Source organism: Ailuropoda melanoleuca, chromosome 3 (assembly GCF_002007445.2).
Source record: "Ailuropoda melanoleuca isolate Jingjing chromosome 3, ASM200744v2, whole genome shotgun sequence".
Lineage (NCBI taxonomy): Eukaryota > Metazoa > Chordata > Mammalia > Carnivora > Ursidae > Ailuropoda > Ailuropoda melanoleuca.
This window is the reverse complement of record NC_048220.1, coordinates 52,590,590-52,603,164: the sequence shown is the minus strand read 5'-3', so window position 1 is coordinate 52,603,164 and position 12,575 is coordinate 52,590,590. Positions and strand designations below refer to the sequence as shown.

The 12,575-nt window shown below is 41.1% G+C and overlaps 2 protein-coding genes across 4 annotated transcripts in view; one reads left to right on the top strand and one right to left on the bottom strand.

The window, feature by feature from the left end:
- The window catches only part of WDR41 (WD repeat domain 41), a 43,830-nt gene extending 38,037 nt beyond the window's left edge, over nt 1-5,793 (top strand). The window contains exons 10-14 of one of the 2 annotated variants that reach the window (XR_002142918.2): nt 808-929; nt 1,749-1,837; nt 2,711-2,844; nt 3,017-3,140; nt 5,313-5,450. Coding sequence is in view for 1 of the 2 variants with exons in the window: in XM_011226297.3 (XP_011224599.1) it covers nt 808-929; nt 1,749-1,837; nt 2,711-2,844; nt 5,313-5,465 (498 nt within the window). In the remaining variant the exon portion in view is untranslated. Of the gene's footprint in view, nt 1-807; nt 930-1,748; nt 1,838-2,710; nt 2,845-3,016; nt 3,141-5,312 lie in introns of both variants that reach the window. The other variant, XM_011226297.3, reaches the window with a different exon arrangement.
- Nucleotides 5,794-8,268: 2,475 nt separating this feature from the next.
- Nucleotides 8,269-12,575, bottom strand: part of PDE8B (phosphodiesterase 8B) — a 252,611-nt gene continuing 248,304 nt past the window's right edge. For both annotated transcript variants that reach the window (XM_034656401.1, XM_034656402.1), the window contains exons 21-22: nt 10,595-10,724; nt 8,269-10,030 (exon numbers count right to left, since the gene is read on the bottom strand). In XM_034656401.1, the coding sequence (XP_034512292.1) occupies nt 9,921-10,030; nt 10,595-10,724 (240 nt within the window). In that variant the 3' untranslated portion in view covers nt 8,269-9,920. The remainder of the gene's footprint in view (nt 10,031-10,594; nt 10,725-12,575) is intronic.

The window sequence follows — 12,575 nt, the reverse complement described above, 5'->3', positions numbered from 1 at the left end:
GTGCAAAATAATTTCAGAAGCTAGGTGGTGTGGTGTAAGGCAAGAGCAAGGGCCTGGAGTAACGTAACCTTGATTCTAATGTCTGCTCCGTGTCTTAACTTTCTCTGTGACTTTAATCTTCTTTTAAAATTTTAACTTCCTTTTCTGGAAAATGGCAATAGTACTTGCTTTCCCTACCTTAATGAGATGTTGTGAGGTTGTAATAAGATAAATACTGGTGAAAGTACCTTCGAAAGGTTAAAGATGTTTTAGTAAAAAGGTACTTCTAATAATACACTTGGAAAAATGTTCTTGCAAATCCTTCAGGGGACCCTAAGATGGTAGTGCCCCTATGGCACACGCTTGTTTGTGCCCTTTGTAGGGCTCTCGCATGCTTGACGGTGTGGAGTGCGGGTAATTATGCTCACATTGTCCAGGCAAAAGAAACTGAGTCGTTTCCCAAGGCTAGAGTGTTTTGTGAATGAAAACCCAGGTGGTGCCTGAGTAGCTTCCGCTGTAGGGCCCGTCTGCCAGCCGTAGCTGCTAGACATAGTTGTCTAGCTGTCATATTTCAGTGAGGCAAGAGGGTGATGCTGAGGGGCGTAACATGCAGAACTTCCTCTGGGTTAGTGGTTGTGTCTTTACACGTTTTAAATGCTCTGCGCTTTCCTTTGTACTTCAGGGGGCAGTACAGTAGTTGGGACTGAAAGCTAGGAATAGGGAAGGTAACAGTGGCTTTTTGATGTTACAGCCGGGCTGGAAGTCTGTTATACCGTGTAGTGGTAAGTACTAATTTTATGCCCATTTCTGAACTTTTCCCCCAACCAGAACGTATTTGCTGCAGTTGGAAAGGGTTTATACGTGTATAACCTTCAACTGAAGCGGGTGATTGCTTGCCAGAAAAGCGCCCATGACTCTAATGTCCTGCATATTGCCAAACTTCCAAACAGGTATGAGTTCCCATCTGTTCTGTGACAAATGAAAGAAACTCACATTTCCCTGCACCACCAGCGTAATTTCTTAAGTGGCAAAGTTATCTGGCTCCCTGGTTTGACGCGGTAGGTTTTTTGGGAAATGGAGACTACCCGTGGCTGTCTCTAACGGAAGAGTTTGTGGCAATACTTTACAACATTTACAGGGAGCAGGGCTCAAATTAATTACGTTGAATTTTATTATAGGAAGAGATAATGTTAAAATTGTATATTTATTAAAAAGATAAAGACTTTTGGGCACCGTGTGCTCATTTTTCTTCTTATATTTTCCATAAACTCATCTCTTTGTTGTAGTAGTTGATGTCCAGAAAGAAATGGTCATCTCCTTGTGTAAGGCTACTGAGCAAGGGCTTTCCTGTCAGGATCAGCTGCCTGCTGAGTTTCTGGGGATGAAATTACAGGAAGGGAATACTATTTTCTATGCAGGATACTTTTAGTGTGAGCCACCCTGAGAAGAGATACAGTGAGAGGAGGGAGGGGGGGGGACGGGTCAGGATATTGTGAAAGTGTAAATTCATGCTGTTTTCCTAAATGTGTTTTCTAAAATGGGATGAAGCATTTATCACATTTGAGCCAGTTTAACAGTACAACGGGTGCCCTTCCTGAAGAGTGCTTTTACTTTGCACTGTAAAGCCATGTTAAATTGTGATTTTTATCTGCTCCTGCCCGGAGCTGAAGAGAAGCGGTTGAGGGCTCCACTGGTTTCTTTCACTGCAAATTTAGCATTGGCCCTCCGTGGTGCCTTCTCTTTTTATCACTGATTTTCTCTTCTGACAGGCAGTTAATCTCCTGCTCCGAAGATGGCAGTGTACGCATTTGGGAGTTAAGAGAAAAACAGCAGCTTGCCGCTGAACCTGTACCAACAGGTACGTGTCTTTTCTCACAGGAAAGGCAGAAGGTCGGCAGTTACGTGCAACCACAAGAATACTACCCAGTCTGCTCCCAGTAGGCATGTGTACGTGAAGCCTGTGCTAATTGGGGTCTCAGATTCATATCTTAATATTGCTTTAATATAGACCTGCCTTTTTTTTCACTTCAAGTCAACCAGTGTTTTATTAAGGGAAACTCTTTTCCGGTAATCCGAACAAATGGCCCGTTGAAGTAATTATTCATTTTATATTGTCTATCATAATGCTTGATACACAGAGGGTTTGTACCATCAGATATCAAATTAAAGTGTTCTCTCAGCCTTGAAGCATTAATATTGAACTCAGTTTACGGAAAAAAACACTTTTGTGTTTATATCCTAATCTCATGATCGCTTGCCCTGCAGGTGTTTGGTTTGAAAAACAAAATCCTGGCTCATTAGCAGCCTTTGCGTAAGCAGTCAGATGCTGGTGCCTCTGGAGTTTGTTCTGGGTCCGTGAACTGCGAGGATATTGTTTCTAGATACACGTGTTACTTTTCCTCTACCCTTTTTTGATCTGCGTTGTGACTTTTTTGGGGGGGACACTGAGATTCAGGCCTTTTACTGCTCTCCTCCTTTATTCCCAGTGCCTTTTTGTCATGTTAATACACCTTCACCAGTGGGTGAGAGGGGCAATAAAAGAGATGAGCAGCAAACCTGGTAGTTAAAATTAAGTAACAGATTTACGGAAACCCTAGCTTAGTGTTTCATACCATCCCCTTAGCCCTTGACTAAAATACAGAACATCTTTGCATTTAAATTTTCCGATCTTATATTCTCAGTAAAGAGCACAGTAATTTTGGAAATGACCAAAATGATTTTGTTTTTCTAGGTTTTTTTAACATGTGGGGATTTGGAAGAGTGAACAAACAAGCCAGCCAACCTGTTAAAAAGCAACAAGAAAATGCCCCTCCATGTTCATTGGAGCTTATTGGGGATTTGATTGGACACTCCTCGTCCGTGGAGGTATTATTTTTAATAGGCATATAACGGTTTAGGGCATTCCTGCGTTTGCATCTTAGCGCTCTTCATTCGTTGGTATCGTAGAGACCTATGTTTTTTTTTTTTTCCTGTATGTTTTTGCTGAATCTAAACATGCATAGGTTATAGTATGTGCAGTTAAGATCTCCCTTTACAGAGACACGATGTGAAGAAGGAACGTATTGCTTCTAAAAATGGGCTCAATCACCATTATTTATGAGATGGAGACAGCCAAGAATCGGGTGAAGTGAATCATGTTGAAGACCTACCAGCAGTAGAGGGTGCGTGGAGGGTTGGGTTACCTATATAGAGTTAAAGCCTTGCAGAATCGAATTCCAGGGGCCTTTACCACATTTGTGAACAGAGCACTGTTTTTTACCTCCTTTTGAAGGATATTTTGTTAGCTTTCCTAAGACTCAGGGTCTTGGTTATTGTGCATATATGAAGATATTAGTTGAGAATTGTAAGATGTATACGGTTCTCACTTGCAGAAATCCAGATACATTAATATTTGCTGTATGCACCCTTGCCTGTAATGAAAGGAATATGATCAATCAAGACAAAGAGATGATTGGGACTGGTAATAGTATAAGCAGAGCCCTAAGTAATGAATTTCTTAAATTGTTCTTCCCTGCTTCACAGCCAGGGAGGAGCACATTACTTTTCATGCGAATGTGCATCTATGCTTGGGGGTAGCAGCCCCGCACTCCTCAGTCATTTCCTCTGTTTTAGGCAATATACTAGACACTGGAGTTTACCAAGAAACATGAAATATAATCCTTGCCCTCCTGCATCTTATAGAGAGGAAGGATACGGCCCAAAGAAGTTGTGAACCTAGCGGCTAAGGACAGGCCCAGAGGATTGTAGACCAAGAGTGCTCAGGAATTAGAAGGTCGGGGAGGATTAACATAGATAGCCTTGTGACCCTAAGTTCCTAATGTTGGGTCTTGTTTATCTTTGCTTTCCTCTAACACGTAGCCCAGTTGTTTTCCTTTTGTTCTGCTTTTTAACTTTGTTTTTGCTTTTGTGGCTATTGTGTAGTTTGGGATTGTGAACAGAATGTGGTAGAAGTGCAAAGATTGTATGTACGTAGTGGCATGGAGCAGCGGTTTTCTGTGAACAGACACTAGTAGGAGATAAAGCCTGGTTTTGCATCAGATTATGAATGTGCTTGCATGTAAGGCTGGGGAGTTTTGGTTTTTTAAATAGTAGGTACCCAGTAAAGGTTTTTAAATGATGGGGGTAGGGGCACCTGGGTGGCTCAGTCTGTTAAGCATCTGCCTTCAGCTCAGGTCACGATCTCTCTCAGGGTTGAGTCCCACATCAGGCGCCTTGCTCAGCGGGGAGTCTGCTTCTCCCTCTCAAGTAAATTAATAAAATCTTTAGGAAAAAATAAATGGTGGGGGTAACCTTCAAAGTGGCATATTTGCCATAATGTAAGCCTGAGGAATTTTTCTGAAAGTGTTGACATTGAAGCTTTTTTTTTTTTTTTAAGTATCTCTGGCTTGAGAAAAATCCTGGCTCCCTTTTAGATGCTACCTCCTGAATTTCCTCATTCCTTTTATGTTTTTACCCTTACTCTGTAGCCAGCCTTGTTACCTGTAGTATTTTTCTCCCCTCTTTCCCCCTTATCCATCCCTTACAGATCATCAGCCGAGGCCTTATCCTGCTTTGTTCAAAACTGTTACTTCAGAGAAAACTCCTATTCTGTTCTTTGATATTGTATTTCTCTCCTTCGTTTCACTCTTGCCTTTGCCAAGCTCTGCTGCCCTCTTACAACACTTTTTTTTCTTCTCTTCCAGCCTCTTTCTTCACCAGGCATGACCTCCCCTTCATTTGGGAAGTTTTAGGTTGTTGAAGCTTTGACTGTTTCAGTGGTTACTGATCTAGGTCCTCTCTTTTGGTGACAAATCATAGTGTGAACTGCATTTTTTAGTACCTGGTTACATAGTCTTTGTTTCAACTACGATTTGGTTTTCACAGCTGAACTAGAACCTTCTTCATGACAGGGACCAGAGGATATATAGATGGCATTCTGTAAATGCTTATGGATTAGAGAGCGCAAGCCAGTGTTTATCTTGCAGAATTTGGAATTTAGTCATTTACTGGTAGCCATTTGTCCGTAAATAATGAGGGTGGTATAAATGATTAAGTTCTGGCAGGACTTCTGACATAACCTTAAAACGAATACCTGAAGAACTATAGTAAAACTGAGAAGATGCTGGAGGAATTCATGTGCTTCACGAAAATAGATGTTATAGTTCTGATTATTAAAACACAAGCTATTAGTCATAAATGCTAGACCATTATACAGTTTCTCATGAAAAATGAGTTTACATTCAGATTCAAGTAAGTTTGCAAGTTACGTATCTTAACAAGCACGTTAGTCTAGTATTAGCCTCGCCTTTTCTCTTTGAAGTTCCTATAATCAGTAGCTTTAAATTTCTTTACAGATGTTTTTGTACTTTGAAGATCATGGACTGGTGACATGCTCTGCTGACCATCTCATTATTTTGTGGAAAAATGGAGAAAAAGAATCTGGATTGCGCAGTTTAAAATTATTTCAAAAGTTAGAAGAGGATGGTGACTTATATCTTGCTGTCTAGTTGAAGGAATTCGGAATACGTGTGCTTGACCCTCGAACATCAAATATAGGGTAATACTCAAATTTGTAATGCGTTATTTTTTCTAAAGAGTTCATGTTTCAGTAATCTCCACACCCAGTGAGGGGCTCAAACTCACAAGCCCCAGATCAAGAATTGCAAGTTGTTTCTCAGGTATTAGTACAAAGTATACACTGTAAGTTTTTGTTTGGCTTTTCAATTAGCAGTAAACTGAAACCACTGAGGAGATGGGTCTAATTTCAGCAGTGAATTTTCAGAAAGTATTCAGATCAGAGCACAAATAATGATAATAAAGAATTTTAGCATCGTGTCCGTATAGAAAAATTTTTAAAAATTACACTTAGAAAAATTCTATACCAGAGATTGTATGAACTTATGTTTAACGAGAGAAGTGCTCACAGCCTCTCACTCAATTTAATATAATTTTGTTGCCTCTAATTACATTATCACGAAAATTTTTTTAAAAGTTACATGTACGTTCATTTAGACCTTTGTGAATTTTGAAGTACCTGCCTTTATTCTCAAAATGAGTATTTTAAAAATTTAACGAGCCTACTTGTAAGAAAAAATGATAATTACAGAACATATTTTGGGATAAAAATGAAAAATCCACTGAATAACGGGTAGGATGTAGCACATCTTGAGACCTCCAGGAGCTTGTTGTTTTATGCTGGGTTTGATCTGCTTCGTTTGAACCTAGACCCTGTGAGGAGGTGGAAATAGCACAGCAAAACTGTGGCATTCATTAGAAGTTTTTTTGTTCTTTGGTTTTCCTTAGACCCCGTTAGATTAAGAATCTGTGTGATAAATATATCCTACCTCCTACAGATTCGCTGGTCTTTAGAAACCAATTAAGAACATTGTATGAGCAAACTTGAGTCTCTCACTGTTCAGCTTTTTTTGTTGGTCGTGCCAAAAGTAATTTAAGTCCTTTTGTTTTGTTTTAGTTTAGTTTAGCTGCTACAATTTCTGTAAACTCAGATCAGTAGGAATCTTACCAGGGTGTATTTTCTTTCCCCCATGTGAATTGGCCAAATAGCTCTTCCCTAGATTGGGACTGGACCAGCACCTAGCCCTCATGTATGCCGGGGATGAGAGCTAGGTCAGTAAAGAGGTACAGTGTTTCCCAAGTCAGAGACGATACCACAAGTGCCTGATTGATCCTGCCATTCCTCCAATATGAAATACCTGAGGAAGGCTTCATTTGTGTAGTTACTTGCAGTGACCAGTCAGATTTAATCCTCTTTATCACCCCACCAGCTGTAGAACAGGATACTCTTTCTCCCATTTGGTACTAAAGAATAAAAATTAAGAAAGTGGAGATAATTGTGGAGTTATTCTTGAAGTGCTGATCACGGAATCCTGTTAACGCTGTCAGAGAACGGATTCTTCTCCTTTGCTGTCTGCCGATGCACTGTTCATCCCACTCGTCTGTAACGGAATCTTTATGAATTGTTGTTTTTACTAGTTTACCTTTGACCATTGCTTCCACAACTACCTCCAGACTGGAAAAGCTAAGGTCATCTATGCCCGACTGATGCCCTCATGTCAGGGATGAGGAAACTGAGGCCCAGAAACGTAAGGCCTTGCAATTAGCCCTATTCCCCGGTCTTAGTGCGTCAGATTGTCGATCACTTTAGTTAGGTATCTCAGTCATTTTCAGGCTTTAAAATTTTCCTCGATAGCCGGACTTTGTTCCATTTCTAGCCAGCTTTTTCATTTTACAGGAGGTCTTTTGAGTCTTTCAAGTAGTTTTCTTGAGTTGTATGAGAACTCTTCCATGAATTATATAAGGAATTCATAGAGTTTTAACTGCCTTACTTCCTAATAGTTTTGGGTTAGTATTTGCACATAGTACTCTGTCCCCACGGAGTGACAGAGCCCAGAGGTGAGTTTTGGGAGCAACGAGTACTGTAAGTACCACCATCAATCCTCGTATCTGTCTGGAGGGAAGCCTCCAACTCAGAAAGCTGGGAGATTCTAAGAGGGTGCAGACTCCTGCTAGAGGTTGAACTGGAAGCACCAAAAGTAACACTATGTAGTGGGCCTTGTCATTTTTATTTAAAAATCCCCTCTTCCCTCCTTCTCTGGCTGTCTTCACATAATATAAGCAAGAGCCTAAATTTCAGGGGCACCGTATCATTCCTTTCTCAGCCTGAGGCTTGTTCTTTGCTTCCAAGACTAACCAGTCCTGACTGAGGAAGCAAATTTTAAAATCTAAAATTGGAAATAAATAAGAACTTAAAATTATAAAACATTGTTACCTGTACAAGAATGACCTTACAACTAACTTCTAGTTAAGTAAAGTAGTAGTCCTAAGGTGACTTCCACCTCTATTAGATTGCATGCTTCTCAATTAATAGGGGTCTCTGGTAGTTTATACCTTCAAAAAGACTATGGAAGAATGCAATAGTTAGCAATTCAGAGAATTACACACTGATTAAGATCATAGCCGTGCTAAAGCTTTGGTACCTGGCAGTCTTAAAGCCTTTAACATTTAAGTTCTTATGAAATTAATTTGACATTACAAGGAGTAAGCTGTAACATTCGTACAGAAAATGTCAGACATCTGATAAACGTTACTTACCAAATGGAACTGAAAGCGACATGGCGGGGTAAAGATTGTCTTTGTCTCGAGCAAGCTTCTGGAGCCTAGGCAAGTTATTTAGCTCCTTAAAATGGGATTCTGACATCCTGAATTTAATAGGTCTGAAAATGAAGTGTGTGACTCATGAAATAAAGGACACTAAAGCGAAATTTTGAAATAATGAAAAGTTTAGGCCAAAGGGATAAAATAAAAACAGCTGTTGGGAATGAAAAATGGCTGTAGGAATTTAGTTACAAGTACTTCACAAAAACATTTTCATCACATTTACATAATGCAGCATTACAACACAAAGCGAGCTGCTGTCCTGACCAAGCACATTCGCTTTTCTAGCAAAAATAATTTAGATACATTTCTTTGCATGGAATTGTCATATATGATTTCATTTTTTGGTACAAAACATAGAAAAAAACATTGGCACATTATGTAGTGATAAGTCATTTTCTCCTTCCCATATACTGGTTTCAAGTGTTCTGCATTCCAATTTTCGTTTGAAAAAAGTACTATTCAACTAATTCAGCCTCTGTTTATACCTCTTAAAAATGCAGCATGGAGTACAGAGGATTTGAAAAGGAAAACGAAGATACTTTGTTTACTGAGTTTCTGATATTTACAATACATAGAGAAGGGTTGTTTGGTAAAAGAGAAAGGAAAATCTCAAGTCTGACTTTATGTAGATCACAGAAAGTTTTCAAAAGAGCTGTATAAAAATATGCACTTGTGCTTCAGAAGCTTTTAGCATACAATTAAGAGCATAAAATAGTATTTACTGCTTCGCCTTACGCCTATTTTCTGATCTATTTACACATCTTGCGGTCTTGTCTTTTTTACATCATTAAAGCAAAATGGCAAGGTCTCAAATATAGATAGGTTAAAAACATCTGAACCTTGAAACTTTCCCATCCCTCCCCAAGTATGTACGTATAGATGGTACACCGCACAGCCTACCCCATGGACTTATACCCAGTAAATTTAGAGTGCTTTAATACAAATTTTAAGCAGCAAATGTATATAAATTTTCTTTAAAAAAAGCTTATCCAAGGGCATTCAAATTTAATGGCTTTTATGTACTCACTGTAATGCCTTGTGACTGCCTCTGTAAACCAGAAGTAAGGGAAGCTCTTGGATTCCCCCCAAGCAAGGTGTCATTCCCTGTCCCCATCATGAAGGGCTTTCTGTTAAGATGAATTCCTTTTCTGGGAAAGAGGGCTGCTGCTGCCAGTCGACAGCAGGCACTCACCGGGCCGAGGCTGTGGGCTACCTTGGGTGTCACACCACTGAGCAAAGGAACTGCTTAGCCATCGAGGTGGTAAAACTAACTAGTTTATCAGTAATTTGGTCCTAGTTTTGCTCATTTTTTGTATAGTTTTTTTTTCCTTAGGTATTATGAACCCTTCAGACTGAGGAAAATAGTCAAGCTAAACAAACAGTGACAGTGACTTTTATGGTAAGAGACGAGCTGAACACGAGCTAAGCTACTTTGTCATCCAGCAAGATGGGCTCACGGGCACCAGGCCTTTGCTGCTTGTGTCCTGCTGGTTATAGTAAATGAGCTCTATGGTTTGATGAGGACACACAGGATGACAACAGGACAAAGGATTTTGCCATGTGTTTGTTCTGTCACTAAGTGTTCAAAAGAACATGTATTTTTCTTCATGGAATGTAACTCTAAAAATGCAGTTTGGGGACTTGAATGATTCCAAGTCCAGTATTAAACACCAGCTCCTTAACCTACACCTGTCCTTTTCACTAGTAAGGAATGCCTCTTATTTACATGACTGTGATTCACAGTGCACTTCGCAGATCACGAGGTCCCCTTCTCTGTCTTGGCTTTAGCTGTCAGATGGAAGCCTCAGACTTTTGCACTTGAGGTCATCTAATGTCTTCCAGTGTTTGTAGTTATCAGCCAAATGTTGCATCAGGGCTGGCAGATGGGCAAAGGCTGCAAGGACGGCAAAGAATCACAAGTTAGGTGGCCGGAACGTGTGTAAGGCCGGGGCTCTTGGGACAGAGTGGGGTTCAGAGGTGGAAGAGAGGTACCCTAGTGCACATACAAGCATGAGAAGGTAAGTTACTGATACTAGTTTCTGAAATACAAACAGGACCTTCTATTTAAAAATTGAAAAGTCACTTAGCAGCAACATCACAAAATGTATTCAGTCTACTCTGATTCGAAGATTCTGTTGGTGTTCTTTCTTGAATTTCCTCCAGTGACAGTCTAAACCTACTGCAGGCTGTGGAAACCTATGCTTCCCAGAGGTTAAGACTTGTTGCTGCAGTTATCAAGCATCCGTTGAGTTTTCTGTACAGAAGGTTCTCTGCAGAAAGTACACACACGCCCCGCCCTACCTGGCTACTGACAGCCCACAGCTAGCTTTTCTCACACACACACACAACCAAAAGTAACGTTTCACTTACACCTTCAGGCCCAACCTGTGTCACTGTGGGTTATCATAAAGTATAACAAAGTATTCTGTGCGGGGTGACAAAACACCAGCTCCCTTACCATCCCAAGCATCAAACATGTCTGTTATGAAGTAGTCAATGAAGGAGATTTGGGATTTGGGGATGCTGCAGGTATTCCGGTCAAACACTGGCATCACCACAGGGAGCCCCTGTCTCTTCTCTTCATCAGTCTGCAAGAAATGAGAACACACAGGGGTGGGGCACACGAGGAGCTGTCACAGTGGCATCTCATTTCTCAGAACAACTCAGGAAATGGGTCCTCGTGTAATTGTAGGTACGAAGACAGGTTCAGTAAGCCCCTGAGGCTTATGTAAGTCAACCACCTGATGGATGGGCTGGGGTGACTCAAGTCAGGTCTGCTGACTCAGAAGGCTCTTGTGCTTTACCAGAGCCCCTCCTGAGGCACCGATCTCAGGGTCTTACCCCCGTTCCGGAGATCTGTTTCCAAAGTGCTAGTAGTACCACTAAGTACTAACGCTGGTAATACTGCCCTTTACAGTGAGGGTGCAGAAGCGATGGTGGGTGAAGTGCTTATGCCTTAGCGTGAATCAAGGCACTGTCACCAAACTGTACCAAGCGTCACTGTATTCTTGACTGCCATGTGCCTGAAGTTTAAAAAGCCAAGTTTACTTACGAATATCCTCATTGAAGCAATAGGAATTGTTAATCTTAATAATTTTGACCTTCGAGTATGTGTCCTTTTAAACTCGCATGTTTTGATAGGATGGGAGGTACACATAAAGCCCTTCCACCGCACACCACAGCATCATTAGATTGTCTTGGGGAAAAGCATTTCTGCAGTCGAGCTGAACCAGCCTCTGTCCTGGCGCACTGTTTTTACTTGAAAAACTGGCACACTGTGATTGTTCAGGTTTGGGTACCTGTCGTGTGGCTCTCTCAAGGACTGTGGCAGTCTGAGTATTTCTACATGAGCGTGTATGTTCATTTGTGTAAGGCCGTCCTGTCCTGAGCTGAATATTAAGATTCCCCTTTTCCGGGTGGTGTCCTGAACCAGAGGCCAGCTGAGGAGAGGCCTCGTGTCTAACTTGAGATTTTTAGGCCACAATGCTTGTGAACATTAGTACATTCCTTTTAGGGAGAAGGACACCTGAACAAGGAACTTACATTAAATAACTTAAAAGTGCTTCTCTCCCATTCCCGTACTTAGAGAATAATTAGGAGTAGGATTTTAAGCCCTCTCTGTGGATCCTGGGAGGCCCATTAATGGCCTCCTACCAGCTTTTGGCTCAGCGTGCTCATTTCAGGTTAATCAATGAGGCATCTTTAAAATCTCCACTGTTGTTCAAGGAGTAGTGTGGGTTTTTTACTCTTACCCCCTTCTCTCCAGCAAGCTCAGAACTGCCTGTCCTACTTTTCTTCAATTTCGGAGCTCCTCTTCCTGGCGTTGAAAGCTGCAGTTAACTTACTTAGGACTTACCTAGTCACCCCCCCCCCCCACAGCTCTTTGGGACATGACGAGCCATTCTTTATCCTGCCTTCCTGGTACACTCCACCATAGCGGCCCTCCCACAGTGCAGTGTGTGTGTGTTTCCGTTTCTGTGACACACACACGCACCTCAGTCCTCAGAGCCTCTTCCCTGGAAGTAGGCCTAGATTTCAAAAGGCATCTTGCGGTCTACTAATTTCTGGATTTTTTCCCTTCAACTCCTTCACCCTGGCAAAGTGAACTACATCTTGCTACTCTCCTTCTATAAAAATTCTATTTTTCTTCCTTACTGATTTTACAGATGATAATTTCTCTCCCAAAAGTCCTTTCCTATTTCCATATATCTAAATCTTTAATAGCAGTTCCCTCAAAGCTTTTTTTTTTTTTTAATCATCTAGGAAACAAACATCTGTTTGAACTTGGATAGCACTTAGCATACCTCCTTTAGAAATACTTCCTATTTTTAGTGATGTGTGGACCTATCCATGTCTACACCTCTCCCCTACTGTTTATGAGCTGCCCACGCGTGGGAGTGTGTCTTGCTCCTATCTGTGTCCCCACAGGGCTCAGTGGA